Source organism: Cyprinodon variegatus, unplaced genomic scaffold, assembly GCF_000732505.1.
Source record: "Cyprinodon variegatus isolate N-32 unplaced genomic scaffold, C_variegatus-1.0 Scaffold519, whole genome shotgun sequence".
Lineage (NCBI taxonomy): Eukaryota > Metazoa > Chordata > Actinopteri > Cyprinodontiformes > Cyprinodontidae > Cyprinodon > Cyprinodon variegatus.
The window spans coordinates 494,682-508,840 of record NW_015150972.1 but is presented as its reverse complement, the minus strand read 5'-3'; the positions used below and the strand labels follow the sequence as shown (position 1 = coordinate 508,840).

The following is a 14,159-nucleotide window of genomic DNA, read 5'->3' as shown; positions in this document are numbered from 1 at the left end:
TGGCTGCCGCCAACAAGCTCCAACCAGCTGTTGAATCACAATAAATAAGAACCTCCAAAGGGATCATTTGGTGATGGATAGAAAACATGTAATAAAAGAACCAACCAATCTGAAAATCCTTTTTATTCAAACGGAAAGGTAGTGAACTAATGCTTTAATGTGGCTCAAAAGTTAACCGGGCTTAATAAAAAAACATAACAATAAAATAATAAATAAAATGTATTTTGTTGATAGAATACAAAACAATTTTAACTGCAATGTAAATTGAACAGCAAATCACAACTTTAAAAGAAATAACTGGGAAATTTATTGCAGAAAGGCACAAATAAAATTGACTTGTTTCCCAGTGTCTAAAATCAGTAGTAAAGTATTTTTATTTTAATATCAGCACTGACAGACATCCAACAGGTGATCTTGGAGATAAGTTAGGGACTCTTCCACGTGGAGAGGTAAGGTTTCCCCAATGTCTGCTTTGGATCTGGACAGGAAAGCTTCCACTGCTTCTCGAACAGCTGACTTTGACACCTTGTCATCTGGCTTGTAAACTAATGTGCCTCCTTTTCCAATTTGTTCAGAGGTAGAGCTGGTCAAGTAGCCTGTAAATGACAGATTATAACATGTAAATTGAGAATAAAGTAAATCAAAGCATTTAAGGAACTGGATTTATGAAAAAAAAAATTTAAAAATAACAAAAAAAAAAGGATTTTAAGAATAAAAATCAATAGGCTTTTAAGCTAGGCTGAATGGCTTGGAAAAATGCTATTTCTACACTGTTTACTTTCCTGGATGATCAGTGGGACACACTGATTAGGTTTTTATGGCAGATACTGATTCAGGTTTTATTTGACCTGCCAATTCCTCAATACAGAAATGATTTTTGTTTTTATATTGTAGTAAGAAATGTTTGAAATTCAACAGAATATGAAAAACGGAATCAACCTCATTCACAGCAGAAGTCTCTAACCTTTATTGGATTTATGTTAAACTAAAATGTGTGCATACATGTGTGTATATATATATATATATATATATATATATATATATATATATATATATATATATATATATATACACACACACACACACACACCTGTATAAATGTTTGTGTTTATAGCAATAAAAAAATATAAAGTTGCTTTGCTTTGCAACATGCATACATCCTAGCAGAATATTCTAATACTCTTAGCCCCACTAAGGATATTCAAATGAACTGAACCAGCAAAAACACAACTGTGAAAATTTGTTCATTATTCAGTGAGTTAAAGTTGATTCAAATAAGATTCTTTAGCCTGCTTAACACATTACAGAGCGGAGCTGTTGACCACCCCAAGATGGCACCATCAAATCACATCAGTGCCCATGGGCGAAAGCGATCGATGCAAGGTCTAATCTTATATTATGTCTATGGTTATAACTGCTGACAGGATATGATGTAACACCACTGCAATAACAAAAGAGGGAAAGGTAGCTACCTAATACTATTAATATTGAGCATTGTGGTAATACAAGCTAAAACATGTTTTAACAAAGTACAAACCTGGCCAGCCAGACTGACTTGTACAGGCTGTAAGTCAGTCTGGTAAGGTTCAATGCTCTGAGGTCTAAAAACAGATTGGACCAATCACAGAGTGGGAGGCGGGTTTCTATTGCAATAGTGCTTGCCTGTAATCATAACAGGGAAGGATTGCAGCTGCAGGGGAGCAATGTTTTATGCCTTGCTTCTGTCAGTGAGCCCAAAGGCAGCTGTGGCTACAATGATGTTTACCACCATCAGTGCGTGAGTGAATGGGTTAATGAGTAAATGGAAAGCACGTTGGTCAAGTCTTTGCTATTTAAGTACAGGCAATTTACCATTTCTATCATTAAATTTCAACAGCTGGCTGCTTTCAGATCTTTTCTTTTTAGAAGATGTTTTTGTGTCACATCCGTTGTAATCAGATTGGTTAAAAATTAACAAATACACAACAAGATAAAGAAGAGCTGTCATAAGTTTATACCACATGCATATACCACTTTAAATGTACCCTTAACCCAAAAGAAGAGACAAATAAGAATTATACACACCAGTTAAGGAAAGCTAAACAGACAAATTTGGTTTAACATTTTGATCATCTAGCTAATAGTGTTCTGGTTCACAGTAACCTGTAGTTGCAGTAGTTTATCAAGATCTTGACTCATATAGATCCCCAGAAAAATAAGCTGTGGCATCGAGCGGACCAGGATGTCAGCAGCAGACCCTTATAGTCCTGTAAGTTGTGAGGGGAGCTATCCATGGTTTAGAATAGGGGTCACTCACCTTTTAAATGCTAAGAGCTACTTTATGGGTATTGAGTCATAGAAAGTGCTACCAATACTGACCTTTGAATGGAGGAGTTAACGCTCACCTAAACTTCATGCATAATAAACAGTTTTTTATTTGAATTTCAAATTTTTTTTTAAATGACATTTTGAAATCTCTATGAATATATGCATAATTAAAAAACAAAAGGCAACAGAGAAAAAAACATTTAATTTCAAACCCACAGATGAATTGTGCTGCTTTAAGAAGATGCTGAGGGCATCCAGTAATGGTCCCAGATGGCCCCTTGGTGCCTGCGGGCACTGTGTTGGTGACCCCCGCATTAGACTTTGGACTAATATCTGGGAAATATGGCAGCCAAGCTCAGCAGCCTAAACATCATCATCTGCCCTGATCATGTTTACTCAAACCCTTATTCTAATCAGACATCAACTTTAAGGACTGGGGCTAAGACAATATCAGTGTTACTTACCAATCTAGGGGTCACAATGTTGTGCCTAATCTGTACATGTTTACATAATGCAGAAGGTCTGACTCTTGTTTATGCTTTGACATATTTAAACACCAGTTTAGCTTTTTTTTTTTGCACCAAATATGTTGTTATATAGAATAAGACCCAACATGACACAAAACCTAGTTTTCATATTTCAAAACAGTTTGCCTCTAAACGGCAGAACTGTGATTATTTCTAGTATTAATGATAATGGAAAGATAAATCTCTATATTAGCACTGTTGTGTACTTGTAGCTGCAGATTCAGCTCAGAGGAACAAAAGGCCTTTTTCTTCCAGCTCACCATTCATTGCTTCATCATAGCTGAGCAGCAACATCCACAGAAGATGTATCAACTCTTCCCACTTTCGCCAACGTTCCAAGCCATCCTAGAAAAAAAGAGATTATTTGCTTGTTTCCCCACCTTTATATGATTGGTTTACCTAAATCATATACAACTCACTCTATGAAATTTTCTGATTCTTGGCAAAATGGTGTGTCGATTGAAGTGGGGACATACTATGCATTTTTTTTTTTGCACGATTTGTCTAATAATTCACCGTTTTATAAATCGAAAATAAAAACAGAATACAATGACTTGCAAATCTTTTTCAACCCATATTCAGCTGAATACAATGCAAAGACAATATATTTAATATGTGAACTGAGAAACTTCATTTTGTTTTGCAAATAACCATTAACTCAGAATTTAATGGCAGCAACACATTGCAAAAAACTTGGCACTGGGGCATTTTTACCGCTGTGTTACATCGCCTTTCCTTTTAACAACACTCAGTAAACGTTTGGGAACTGAGGAGACCAATTTTTGAAGCTTTTCAGGTGGAAATCTTCCACATTCTTGCTTGATGTACAGCTTAAGTTGTTCAATAGTCCGGGGTCTCCGTTGTCATATCTTACGTTTCATAATGCGCCACACATTTTCAACGGGGGACAGGTCTGGACTGCAGGCAGGCCAGGGGAGTACCTGCATGCTTTTGCTACGAAGCCAAGCTGTTGGAACACGTGCAGAATATGGCTTGGCATTGTCTTGCTGAAATAAGTAGAGGTGTCCATGAAAAAGACGTAGCTTGGATGGCAGTAGCTTGGATGGCAGCATATGTTGCTCCAAAACCTGTATGTTACTTTCAGCATTAATGGTGCCTTCACAGATGTGTAAGTTACCCATGCCTTTGGCACTAATGCACCCCCATACCATCACAGATGCTGGATTTTGAACTTTGCACCTATAACAGTCTGGATGGTTCTTGTCCTCTTTGGTCCGGAGGACACGACGTCCAGTTTCCAAAAACAATTTGAAATGTGGACTCATCAGACCACAGAACACTTTTCCACTTTGCATCAGTCCGTCTTAGATGAGCTTGGGCCCAGGAAAGCCAACTGCTTTTCTGGATCTTGTTGATAAATGGCTTTTGCTTTGCATAGTAGAGCTTTAACTTGCACTCACAGATGTAGCGACGAACTGTAGTTACTGACAGTGGTTTTCTGAAGTATTCCTGAGCCCATGTGGCGCTATCCTTTACACACTGATGTCGGTTGTTGATGCAGTACCGCCTGAGGGATCCAAGGTCACGGGTATTCAATGTTGGTTTTCGGCCTTGCCCCTTACGTGTAGTGATTTCTCCAGATTCTCTGAACCTTTTGATGATATTACGGACCGTAGATGGTGAAATTCCTAAATTCCTTGCAATAGCTTGTTGAGAAATGTTGTTCTTGAACTGTTTGACAATTTGCCCACACATTTGTTCAGCAAGTGGTGACCCTCGCCCCATCCTTGTTTGGGAATGACTGAGCATTTCAAGGAAGCTGCTTTTATACCCAATCATGGCACCCACCTGTTCCCAATTAGCGTGTTCACCTGTGGGATATTCCAAATAAGTGTTTGATGAGCATTCCTCAAATTTCTCAGTCTTCTTTGTCACTTGTGCCAGCTTTTTTGAAACATGTTGCAGGCATCAAATTCCAAATTAGCTAATATTTGCAAAAAATAACAAAGTTTACCAGTTCGAACGTTAAGTATGTTGTCTTTGCAGTGTATTCAGTTGAATATAGGTTGAAAATGATTTGCAAGTCATTGTATTCAGTTTTTATTTACAATTTACAAAACGCGCCATCTTTTCTGATTTTGGCTTTTGTACTTTGAGACATTTTTTTTACCCTACTTATGAAAAAAGCAAGCTCTTTTTCCAAAAAGGTAAAGACTCTGAAAGTTACACAGTGTGTCTTTAGCTATGAAACACTGTTCTTCTCTCTTGTTATTTGTAAACAGAACTACCCATTAGGCTCAAACAAGGAAATGCAATTATTATAATATTCACCGTTGGGTCTGCTGCCAGAGTGCAGTTCTTCAAAAAGTGCAGCAGCAGGCTAAGCGACATGGAACAAGAGCTTTTGAGTGGGCATGCATAGTCCAGCAACTGTTCCAACAGCTTACATCTCAGCAGCTTACTCTGCAGGCTCTCCAGCAACAGCATCCTGCTTATCACAAACAGAAAAGCCTCAAAAACTGGAGACCAGTCATTGTACTCTAGAGGTGGGCAATTCAATTTTTAGTTAAAAAGTGCATGTCAAAAAGTTCAAAATTAACTTCATTCTAAAACAATACCTTGAGCAGATAATATGAACACTAACTGAAATAGACACTCTAAACACACTATTCTCCATTCTAGCACTCCTGTAGTGAGAAATTTATGCTAAACCTAAATACAGACTCCATGCCTGCTTGTCACCTGTGTGCTCTTTGAGGCATGTGGCTGAGGACCATATGGAAGAGCTCCTGGGAAAGCTTGGCAGCGTTCAGAGCAGGAGAACGGTCAACCTCCAAAGCCAGACACAGCATCCTTTGGAAGCTGGAAACTATTCTGCAGCGGACAAAGTGCAGCCAAAACATAAGTACACAGAAAGATAAAGACAAGAATGTATTTATGTATTTTGCTGTTTGGTTACCCGATTTGGTTATCTTTCTTTTTAATTCCTTCGTTGCTGTCTTCATTCTCTGTTGTTTTCATAATGATGCAAAACAGCCACTTTATGACATCTCTGTAAAGAAGAACAATCAAAACACGCACATCCAAATCATCAAAAAACTAGAACTAGTATTGGCAATATGACAAAATGCATTTTAAATCAGGTGAAAGTTCCAGACTTACATCCTTTACTTTGTGTCTCTTTCATGCAAAAGTATTTATATTTAGTGTTGAAAGCACAAAAACAAAACAAAGTTTAACAATTTTGAAATCTACATTTAAATGAAACTAAAAATATAAAAAGAAAAATTAATCAAAATTGGGGAAAAAAAATTCTCACAAAGAATTGAGATCTTATGCCATATGGCGACTAGGTCTAAAAACAATAATGAACCAATTGCTTCCAAACTAATTCTCTTTAAATTGTTCAAAGACTAATGCGGCGACAGAAAACAAAAGAAATCCTATTTAATAATATGGGTTAATATAACTTGTGACTCATGTGTTTGTTGTGTTTTTGTTTTGTTGTCTGTTTTTTTAAATATTTTAATTGGGGTGCTATATCTTCCCACTGATACCACTGTTTGAAGAGAATACATAGGCAGGAATTGCAATCAACTGCTGCTTGGTGTTAAATTTAAATTGCAAAAGAATGTTATGCAATTCAACCTTAATCATTCATGGGTTAAAGCTATGTTTGGGTAGCTTTTCCTCTATTTGTCTTTTGTTTATTAATACAAATGGAAGCAGGAAGACCTGATCATTAGGTTAATGGTGACAAGCCTGAGTAGGTTGGTGGTTGTATCTATAGACTGACAGCAACCAGGGGTCCGTATCACAAAGCAGGTTTACTGAAAACTAAGTTTTCTGTTTCACAAAGTGAGTTTACTCAACCGCTGTTTCAGTCACCATGGCAACACTCTTCCCATTGCTAACCTTGTTGGGAGCAGGATTTGTTCAGTAAACTCAGTGTCCTCTGTCTCCGCTCTCTTTAGAGCCAATCAAGTTTTTTAATTTCCTGATCTAGTCAGATTTTTGTCATAGTTTGTGCATAAAAATAAAAAAAATAATATTTAACTAGGTTCATTAGACACATGAGATTTTTTTTAAACAAAACAGTCTGTTTGACAAGGATCTTATTCAAGAATCATCGGCATAGTTTCCCAGAGGACTAAATATTTATAGGGAGAGGATTCTACAACTGAGTTGATAGAATATGAGATTTATTTGTTTTTTGTTTGTTTAATATCATAGTGACATGCAGATAATTTTGTTTTTATTTATTAATTTTTACAGTACATGAAGAACTACTGAAATAATTTTTAAATTACACATAAATAGATTAATTAATTCCACTGGAATAAAATAAATTAGGATTAGGATTAGGATTGACTCAGTGATAACAACATACTGAGCCTACTGGTACAATCTGAAGCCATTCTATGGGATTGATAACTGCTAATGGGGACCATATATTGGAATGATAACATATGAGGCGGCTGCAAACAGCCACTCGGTATTTACTGTGTAATGGAAGACAGAATGAGCATGAGGAGGAACCCCATGAGATGATGCACAGGTTCTATCTAGTAGAAAAACATTTTTATTCTTCATCTTCACCTGCTGCTAAATGATTTCACCTAAATAAATACATTGATCCATTACCATTCAAGAAATAAACCCATAATGTTATTGTGTTCACAGGAGTCTATGGCAAGCCATTTTGATATGTACTAGTTTTACTGAATATGTATTCCTGATATCTAAAAAAACATTTTTTCCTTGTCAAAATGACCATTTAAAAAAAATGATATTCTTCACATCTAAAATAAACCTTTTGGATGTCTAATTTCAGATCTCTATATTCCTATTGTCACTGGTCAACATCCGTATTATTTTGACTATGAATAAATTGACTGAATTGACTAAATATTTACATCTGAAATACTCAGATGAAAATATTCAGTCAATCTGATAAATGTCAAAATGTCCACTTAAAAGATGCAAACATTTCTAGGTATTCTTACTAGTATAATTTTGTTTTTCGGGGCGACAGTGGCGTTGGATGTAGGAGTTTGCCCTGAAATCGAAGGGTTGACGGTTCAAGCCCCGACTCCGACTTTCAGTGTCCTTGGGCAAGACACTTCACCTGCATTGTCTACTGATGGTGGTCAGAGGGCCCTGTAGCGCCAGTGTACGGCAGCCCCGCTTCTGTCAGTGAGCCCCAGGGCAGCTGTGGCTACAATGTAGCTTGCCACCATCAGTGTGTGCGTGAATGGGTGAAAGAATGTAGTGTAAAGCACTTTGGTCAAGTCTCCTGACTTGAATAAAGGCGCTATATAAGTTTAAGTACATGTCATTTACCATTCTGCTTCTGCAAAAATGTAATTTAGAAAATATATTATTACAGTTAAGTCTAGGAGTGTTATTTTGATCAGGAATATTCTTCCTGAGCGGGCTCAAAGTTTATAGAGGAAAACCTGCTCCAGACCAGGTTAGCTCTGGGCAGAATGTTACTATGGCAACAGAAACAGAGGTTGAGGAAACTCTCTTAAATGGAAAACTCAAGAGTTTCTCTGATTTCAGGTTTAGTAAGCATAGAGTTTTCAGTAAACCTACTTTGTGAAATGGGCCTCTGGTTATCCATCTTACCTGACACGAGAAAACTGCCGATCACATGACAGGGTCGCCTTTGCAATCGAGTGGCCAAGGGAAGACGAACTGCATCTGGCAATGAAGTCATCCTCTAAAGTCTGCACAGAGTACTCCAAAAGCATGCGCATAACATCCCATTTATGCTTCTGATTGTCATCCTAATGGAGAAAGAGGGCAAAAAGACACATATTTATCTAATATTTATGCATTTTCATGTTATAAACACATATATAATTTAACACACAACACACATCCTTACATTTTGTTCCTTGGCGTTCTCAAGTTGATTGGATATGATTGAAGTAAGCAGCTCCCAATCCCAAGGAACCGACGATCTATTAGCTCGGTGGTGTCTGGAATGAAAAAGCCCACTCAATGTTTACATTCAAAAACAGAGAGTAAAAATCTGTCATAGGAAATATGAACTATTCTTTTTCTAGAAATAAAGTTGCTTTTGCTTCCCCTAACCTCTGGGTCCTCATCAGCAGATTAAAAGACTGTATGCAGAGGTGATAAGGACAGTGTGGGTCAAGCAGAATCCCACGAAGAAGGTGGGTGGTTATATCTTTGGGAGGATAGTAACCAGGCTGCAGTAGGTCAGACAGCAGGTGCAAAGTGCCTTCTGGGTAGTTCTCCTCGATTGTACTGTAAACCAGACTCAGCTTCTGACGACACAGCACCTCACCAGCTTTGGGGTTCTCATTGTCTCTCTTGATCTAAGACAAAAATATATATTAAAAAGCAGTGCCATGAGGCTGCATTAAGATTTTACGCAGATATAGACATCTCTTTGCACCACTGATAAAGAGAAATAAAAAGTCTTTACAGTAAATAAATGTAGCATCAATGGTACTCTACTGATTAAAACAAAAAAAAAAACTCTATCAAATATTCACGGTAAAAAAAAATCTAAATCTAAAGAAGTAATTTTTTTTAATAAGTGCATTTGTTCTTGGATTGAGGAGGTAAAAAGAGACATTTTGTCATTGGAACAAGACAATTTAAACTTAAAATAAGAAGACACAATTGCATTGTCTTATTTCAAGTGCATATTAAATTATTATTTTCTTTTAAGAGTAAAAATACTCTTAAAAGACTATCCCCTTTCCCTACTCAGATTAAGGGTAAATACACTTAATTTAAGAAATGTTTACTTATTTCTAGATCGTTTTTCCAGTGTTCTGTTCTGTTCCACTATGAACATTATTTGTTTTATAGTTTCAATAAGCTTGTAGAGATGGTGTAAGATTTTCATATAGAAGCCCAAGTTTTTTTTAAATCAAAATCCCTTGATAATATAAAGTTCTTTAATACATTTATTTCCAATGCCCTGTGGACGAGACACAGCCCACCATAATACAAACCCTCCTCTATATGTGTGAGGGTTGTTTTTAGCATATTCATATTTTGATTTACAAAGAAAAATATACTGAGAGGATGAATTGTAAGAGGACATTATCTTGATCTTAGCTGACCAAAACGCAGGCCGTTAAAAATCTCAGCCAAATAATATATTTTTTCATAATTTTTTATGACATGACTCAAAAACAGGTTTGGATGTAGATAACATCCATGTTTCTTATAAAGATGCCAAACTGTGATCCTTACATTAACCTTTTCATTTTCTTTTTGAACCGTCCTGCCTGTAGTGTGTGGTAACCAAGATAAGGATCCGTGTTCAGCCTGGGTGATCATTAGTAGAGTGAAATGGAGAAAGTTAAGATTTAATTCAAAGAAACATTGATTACCCTAAAATGGTGATTTAAAGAAACAAACTATTATATTTAAAAAGGGATTGTTTTGGTTGTCAAAAATTGGCTACCTGATGTTTAGTTTAAAAACATTCCTTGACATCAGGTTTTGTTCCCACTACATTAATGAACACATATTAAAACGCAAACTGTTTAAGTGTAGGAATATGTTACTCCAATAAACGTACGTGTCTAACACTTCCTTCATCTTTAGCAGACTGTATGGATAAGGTTTAAAAGCAATGAAATAAAAAACCAAACACTGATGTTGACCATCTCACCAGAACGTATCGTTGAACCGCCCTCAGTTTCTTTAGAGTAATTGGGCAGACGTGTCTCCGATCCTCTCGACTGACTGCTCTGAAGTCTGAGCAGTGACTGCTCTCTTCGTTCATGGCTTCTTCATCACTTTCGTCTTGCCATGGCAATGATATTGGACTGGCCCCTCCTGTATCCTCTCTGTGAGTCTCCAGCTTCAACTCAGGGGTGCATCTACGACGCGTGTGGTCGGACTTGGGTGACTGGCCGCCATGGAAGGAGGAAGGATTATCGGAGCAATATGGCATTTCCAAGACTGAGGAAAAATCTTTGTTTTGTGTTTGATGTTGAGATGAAGATGTAAGAGTTGATGACGTAATCATTTCGAAGGAATGAAAGCCATCTAGATTGTTTTCTATGGCTTTGTGCTGGTTTAGAATTGAATCCAATCCCTCCTTTGTATTCAGACAATCAGCAGTAACTTGAACGGGCTCCGTTGTCTGATCCTGTAACAGTTTGCTTATATGTTCCTTTGGGGTTTCATGTCCTTCCGCTGCAGATTTCATCCGTTCTGGAAGACACTCAGTGACCACCGAGTCCACTTGAGACATATTTAATGAAGGAGTCATTTCTAACCTAGTTTTCCATTTTTGTGATGCACCGTTATAGTTCTGTGTAGAACACAGTGAAATCTGCTCCGAAACGTTGGTTTGCGGTTGGCTAGGCCCTGAAGTTTCTAGTCCTTTGGTATATGATTTGAGAGATGACAATAGCTCCAGTTTCACACCGGGTAAATCCTGAGAGGGTTTTATTGGAACATTTTGCTTCTGTAGTTGGGTAGGAAAATCCAAACATCTCTTCTTTGGCTTTGGAGTCTGACAGATCTGAGAACAGAAAACATTGGAGCCTTCTGAAAAGTTTTTTAGTTGTTTAAAATCTTGGCTGTTTAGGATGTTATTCCCATTCATGATGCCTTGTTCCAACTCACTGTCCCCATTTAGAGGACAGCCGTTTGTCTCTGGTTCTGTCTCCTTTGTCTGGTTCTCAGTCAAGTCTATTACAGGTGTTTCTGTGAGATTAAGTCTTGGGCGCAGCTTGAGCTCTGGACAAGCCCATCTTGGATCAGTGAGGTCGATATAATGCTGAGAAGGAAGAAGGGAAAACGTCACGCAGTGAGCATAAAATCTCTTCAATGTACCAACAGGAACATTTGCAATTATAGAGTGGCAGAAAAGGAATGACTGACAAGATGGATGGACTTATGAATTAATCCATTGATGATAAGAGAGTAAACAAATGGATTGATGAAAAGATGGATGGATTGCCAGGTACATAGAGTAAACTATGAATAATTCACAAGTGGAAGGATGAACAGCTAATGTATGGTTGGATAGATTAATGAGCAGACAGATGGGTAATCAACTAAAGGGATGATGGATGAGTACAGAAATAACTATATTCTTTTTTCACACCCTTAGAGACACAGAATAGAGTCAAATTCCAAACTTTGCCAGATGATGTTGCAAGCTTATATAAAGTCTGCTACAGACTACTGCTGCAAGCATTTAGTCTCAACTGTTAAAAAAAATCATTAACCTACTGTGATCAACATAGACAGAGAATTCACATTCTGCTGCTGCTTCTGGAAGACTACTGTGAAACTTTTAAAGTCAAATAAAATATGCTATTTTCATTCATTCCATCATGGCAGATAAGGTAAAAGTCTATTTATCCTTTGTGCTTTTTATGGGTGCTGCCATATTGGCATCATCAGCGACTCAAATGTCTCCTTGAACCCCAGTCGGCCTCGGCAGATGGCCGCTCACATTGAGTCTGGTTCTGCTGGAGGTTTCTTCCTGTTAAAAGGGAGTTTTTCCTCTCCACTGTCGCTACAAGCATGCTTAGTGTGAGGGATTGTATTTGAGTCAATGAGTCAATGCAATCAACTGATTTTCCTTAGATAGAAAACCTTGAATCAATTTGACTGTATGATCTGGTTGAACTGCAAAGTGCCTTGAGAAGACTTGTGTTGTGAATTGGTGCTATATAAATAAACTGAATTGAATTGAAATGTGATTTTGTGCAATCTACATGAGAATATTATTAATTGCAACGTACCAACAACAAGGACTAGATCTAAGCATGTTAGAATGTCAAAAGAGGAGCCATACATATTTTTTTGTCATGTACTTTCCTTCTCCTCTCTGTATTTGGATGTGCACAAGTATGTGACGTCAACGCACACTGTCACCGGCATCTTTGGGTGGTGTCAGCTTGTACTATATGTCTGCTCACCTGAGTTTGCGAGATCTCTGATTAAGGCTGCAGGGGGAACTTGAGGAGAAACTTTCTGGTGGTCATTGTCACTGATATCATATATGCACTGTTTGAGGTATCCATGCATGGCTCATAAGTAAATGTCTGTTTCTGTAGTAAGCTGGCGTAATAGAGCAATAAAAAGCAACTTTGTGTGTAATGATTTAGTGTGATGTGTCTTCAGTAGCCTATACCCCATGTCTCATCTGGCTGTGACGTTTGGATGGAACTTTAAGTATATATAGGACAATATTGAGGCCTATGTTGCTAAAATAAACCCCATGTCTGGAAAGTGAACATCATTTTTCAAAATCCCCCAACCCATTGTAAGATGTGCAAGCAGAAGCATGGTTGTATTACGGTGGCACAGTGACTGCAGCTTTTAGTATGATGTGCTCGCTCGGTGCAGTGAACTGCAGTTTCAGTTCAGTTAATGATGGCTCAGTGCAAAGATTGCTTATAGTCTACTGTTCAAATGTTAATGTACCTTGAGTGGATTATGAATGCACTTATCTTTTAGAAATAGTACAGCACATTTGAAACGACAATGTTTATATACTTTTGTTTGATTTTAAGGATTTTATATCATGTCACACCTTGATTGACGTGGCAAACAACGCTGCTATTTTTTCCCTCTAGCCATTCTAAGATTTATGTGTTGGATCGACTTCCAGTCTTAACCTAATGCCCCTTTGTCAAACTTGTTACAATCTTTTGATTCGGCTGTGTTCAGTCATGCACCTAAAAGTTGCAAGGCAGTAAAATGGATGTTCTATTTTTCAAAAATGTTCTCTACAAAATAATTTTTTCCCAGAAGCATTTAGATAACGAGTGACACACAAAATAATTTCATATCATTATATCAGACTGGACAGATAATACGGACTAATTTGTTATCCGATTGTGATGCATTTAATATTTTTATAAAGTATTTTGTAAAGGAATATTATCATTTATTTTTTAATTTGCATTATGAGGAAATCAGTTATATTATTGTCAGCCTCTAAGCGAACCACCACAGCCCGGCATAGAGCTGCTGTCAGTTATCTCATTGTGATGACACATCCTAGCAAAGCCAATGGCAAAAAAAACTAAATAAAATAGCAAATAGTCAAAATAATGCATGGAACATGCAAAGAGTTCTACAAATATATATTTATAGTTTATGGGTGGTTAGTTCTATGGGCAGTTCTATAGTTATGGGTAGTTTAGGGGTGAGTAGCCCTTTAAAGAGACATTTTGCAAGTTTTTCCTGAAAAATATCGTTATAATAGCCTTTTTTTTTTACCCTTTATGACAAAAAAATAGTTCGATGAGCAGACTGACACCTCAGTAGTTCAGCATAGATGCATCTTTAAGCCTGCAGCCTATTTTCCCTAAATATATTTTGGGTCAGAAGTTGTGC

The 14,159-nt window shown here is 37.2% G+C and overlaps 1 protein-coding gene across 2 annotated transcripts in view; it reads right to left on the bottom strand.

Moving 5' to 3' along the window:
- Window positions 1-203: 203 nt before the first annotated feature.
- simc1 (SUMO-interacting motifs containing 1) overlaps window positions 204-14,159 on the bottom strand; it is a 16,833-nt gene continuing 2,877 nt past the window's right edge. The window contains exons 2-10 of one of the 2 annotated variants that reach the window (XM_015390928.1): window positions 10,462-11,580; window positions 8,898-9,145; window positions 8,689-8,782; window positions 8,427-8,587; window positions 5,755-5,847; window positions 5,538-5,669; window positions 5,127-5,283; window positions 3,095-3,179; window positions 204-596 (exon numbers count right to left, since the gene is read on the bottom strand). In XM_015390928.1, the coding sequence (XP_015246414.1) occupies window positions 385-596; window positions 3,095-3,179; window positions 5,127-5,283; window positions 5,538-5,669; window positions 5,755-5,847; window positions 8,427-8,587; window positions 8,689-8,782; window positions 8,898-9,145; window positions 10,462-11,580 (2,301 nt within the window). In that variant the 3' untranslated portion in view covers window positions 204-384. The remainder of the gene's footprint in view (window positions 597-3,094; window positions 3,180-5,126; window positions 5,284-5,537; window positions 5,670-5,754; window positions 5,848-8,426; window positions 8,588-8,688; window positions 8,783-8,897; window positions 9,146-10,461; window positions 11,581-14,159) is intronic. The other variant, XM_015390929.1, reaches the window with a different exon arrangement.